General features: G+C 33.5%; 1 protein-coding gene across 1 annotated transcript in view; it reads left to right on the forward strand.

Annotated features, from left to right (window-relative positions):
* LOC106298672 (MLP-like protein 34) overlaps window positions 1-955 on the forward strand; it is a 2,218-nt gene extending 1,263 nt beyond the window's left edge. Inside the window, exon 2 of the mRNA XM_013734814.1 lies at window positions 484-955. Coding sequence (XP_013590268.1) covers window positions 484-761 — 278 coding nt within the window. The 3' untranslated portion in view covers window positions 762-955. The remainder of the gene's footprint in view (window positions 1-483) is intronic.
* The last annotated feature ends 2,108 nt before the right edge of the window (window positions 956-3,063 follow it).

Consider the following 3,063-nt stretch of genomic DNA (forward strand, 5'->3'; position numbering starts at 1 on the left):
TTTCAAACAAATTCTAAAAATATTTTTTAAATATTTTGTTATAATTTTTTAAAAAAATATTGAGTTGCATTTCAAATAAAAAGGTAAAGATATTAAAAATATTCTAATTAAAATATGTAAAATTTAATATAGTTTTAAGGAAATGGTCAAAAAAAATTACACATAAAAAAATCATGATTTTTGTTAACTGGGCGGATCATTATTTATATGATATCGCAAACGAAAGAAAAATTTATGTTTTTACAATTATCTAATTAACTATGTATACTCATTTTTTATATTTTTTTATATGATATCACACATTCGTAAAAAAAAATAGATAGTTTAAGATGCAAAAAAATATATTTACTTAATGAATATAATATGAATGAATTTTACAAATACATCATTTAATAAAATAAATAATTAAAAACCGAAAATTCATACCCGCACGCGCTCTGGCGCTGATCAGAATCTAGTACATTATTAAATAATTTGGTGCAGATGGAGAGGCAAAGGTGGCAAAGGAGAGGATCGAGGCAGTGGAACCGGAAAAGAACTTGATCACGTTCAGGGTTATAGAAGGTGATCTGATGAAAGAGTACAAAAGCTTCTTGATCACGATCCAGGTGACCCCTAAGCATGGGGGACCAGGGAGTATTGTGCACTGGCACCTTGAGTATGAGAAGATTAGCGACGAGGTTGCTCATCCCGAGACTCTCCTCCAGTTCTGTGTTGAAGTCTCCGAAGAGATCGACGAACATCTCTTGTCTGAGGAATAGAGGAGAGTACTCCTCATGTGACTTATATCCTATCAGTACTTGTGTGTGTGTGCATGGTTGAAGCATGTTGGTTTCAGTATTTAAAAATTCAATAAATAATCAGTGTAGAAATATTGAGTGACATATGAAATGGAAGTGCTGAATTATACATATATGTATTCTACTTTCTTGTTTGTTTAAGTGTGTTATTTTTGTCTTTAATAAAACTATAAAGCATGTGATATATGTTTGGATCAATAAGCCTCATTTTTCTACTTTCATATAATCTTTTAACAGTAACAAATAAATATCCTGGTTTGGATCTAGGTAATAACATCGTGATGAACTACAAACAACTAAGCTACATATCATGGTTTTTTGCTTTCATATATAGAGTTACGATGTAATTAAGCACATTCTACTAAAACAATATTTGTAATGACGCAAAGAAACATAATTCACCTTTTCTAACTGTAAGTGGTGAAATTGTGACATCGTCTCAGTCCCATGGAGCATCTTATCAGTCCCAAAAACAAATTGGAGATAGATTTTCTCATAGAACTATTTTTGGTAATGCTCTTTCGCTTGAAAGGACGAATGATATCTACAAGGAGCTTGCTACCCTATAATCTTTTGGATGGATCTGAGTAATTTTCTCTATAGTCAATCCCTTTTTAATTTTAACTAGATAATAATCTGTGCGCATGCACGGCGTGAGTTTTTATATTCATGTTTATTAATTAAATGGTTTTAACATTTTGTAACGCTATAATCTTTATCGATTGTAAAATGACGAATACAAATGGTGGTCTCTTAAATGTATCATCGTTGTTAAAGAAGTAACATATTATAACTCATTTTAATTATTTTTAAGAGTTATTTGCACAAAAAGAAATTAAGTTTTGCGGCTGACAAAAATCACCAAAACCAGATTGGTAACATCGCTTGTAAAATGACGAAAGAGGATTAGGTTTTCTGCCCTCGATTTGTTTACTATTGACTCTCTATAAGTGATTTAATTTTCTACATCTATAAAATTGTGCTTTCGTTCTCGTTTTTGTTTCATTGATATGAGTTTTTTTCTTTTTTGTAACTACTTTTATGAATTTGGTAAATTACAGAAGTCTCAGTTAAAAAAGATGAACAACTGTAAAAATTAGTTCCACTTCAGATACATATCTAAAAATCACCGACAAACTCTATTCACATGGTTAGTGTTCAAATCTAATATATCAAGCTGTTATATAATATAAGTGCAGACTCAAAATATAAATGTATTTCAAATATATATTCACCAGTTTGGTCTAAAAATCATCTAATTCTAGAACAACAAATAAATTACTTATTTTCACTAGTAAAAATTCACCGCATAGCCACTACAATATCGTGGCTATAGAACAAATATTTGTGGCTATGAAAAAATCAGCCACACTTATTTGTCCGAAAATTACAGTGGCTATAGCCTCGTGACTAAAAACAATCGTGGCTAATAGCCACGCTTTTACCACGCGCGTTTTCGTTGCTCTTTTAGCCACAGTATTAATAAAAAAGCATGGCTATATATAATGGCTACCATAGCCACGGTTTTGTCACTTTCTTTATCGTGGCTACTTTAGCCACGGTGGTGCTACTATTTTCTTAGTTGCTATTCTAGCCACGGTTGTGTCACCAATTCATTTGGTTTACGTAGCCACGATTTAGCCACTGTGTTTTAGTGGCTTTGTAGTAGCCACAGTTTTTTTAAAACATTTCGTTTGATTAGTTTTAAGTAGCCAATTTTTCATATTAGATATCCATTCAAATTATTAAACATTGCACATTCAATAAACACACAACTTCATATATATATAAAAGATAGTCTTAGGTTCAACATTCATAAAAACTTACATAGACAAGGTTAAGAGTTTTGAGTCTAAGAAGACTATCAAAAGACCTTGTTACAAAAGAGGTTATAAGATAAACAACCAACTTCTAAATGCCATTGGGAGGATTAGGCTGACCAGTTGTTGCTTGAGGCTGATCAAGGCTGATCAGAAGTCTGTCCAGTAGGTGCTTGCGGGGGCCTAAGTGTTTGGAGGACCTGATTGATTGCTTCCCTTGTTGCTGCAAACTCCTGCCTCATGTCTGAGACGTCCTGCTTCACCCCAGCAACGTCCTGCTTCACCCCAGCAACATCAGCAGTGACATTTTGGAGGCTTGTCTCAAGACCGCCCACACGCATCTCCAGCTCCAAGTTGCGGGCAAGACCATTGGGGACGCATGAAGAAGGCGCATGCTCCCTGTATTGTTCACTGCCCAGTCCGTAAACATATCCCCTCTTACT

The sequence above is a fragment of the Brassica oleracea genome, chromosome C6, assembly GCF_000695525.1.
Source record: "Brassica oleracea var. oleracea cultivar TO1000 chromosome C6, BOL, whole genome shotgun sequence".
NCBI classification, from domain to species: Eukaryota; Viridiplantae; Streptophyta; class Magnoliopsida; order Brassicales; family Brassicaceae; genus Brassica; species Brassica oleracea.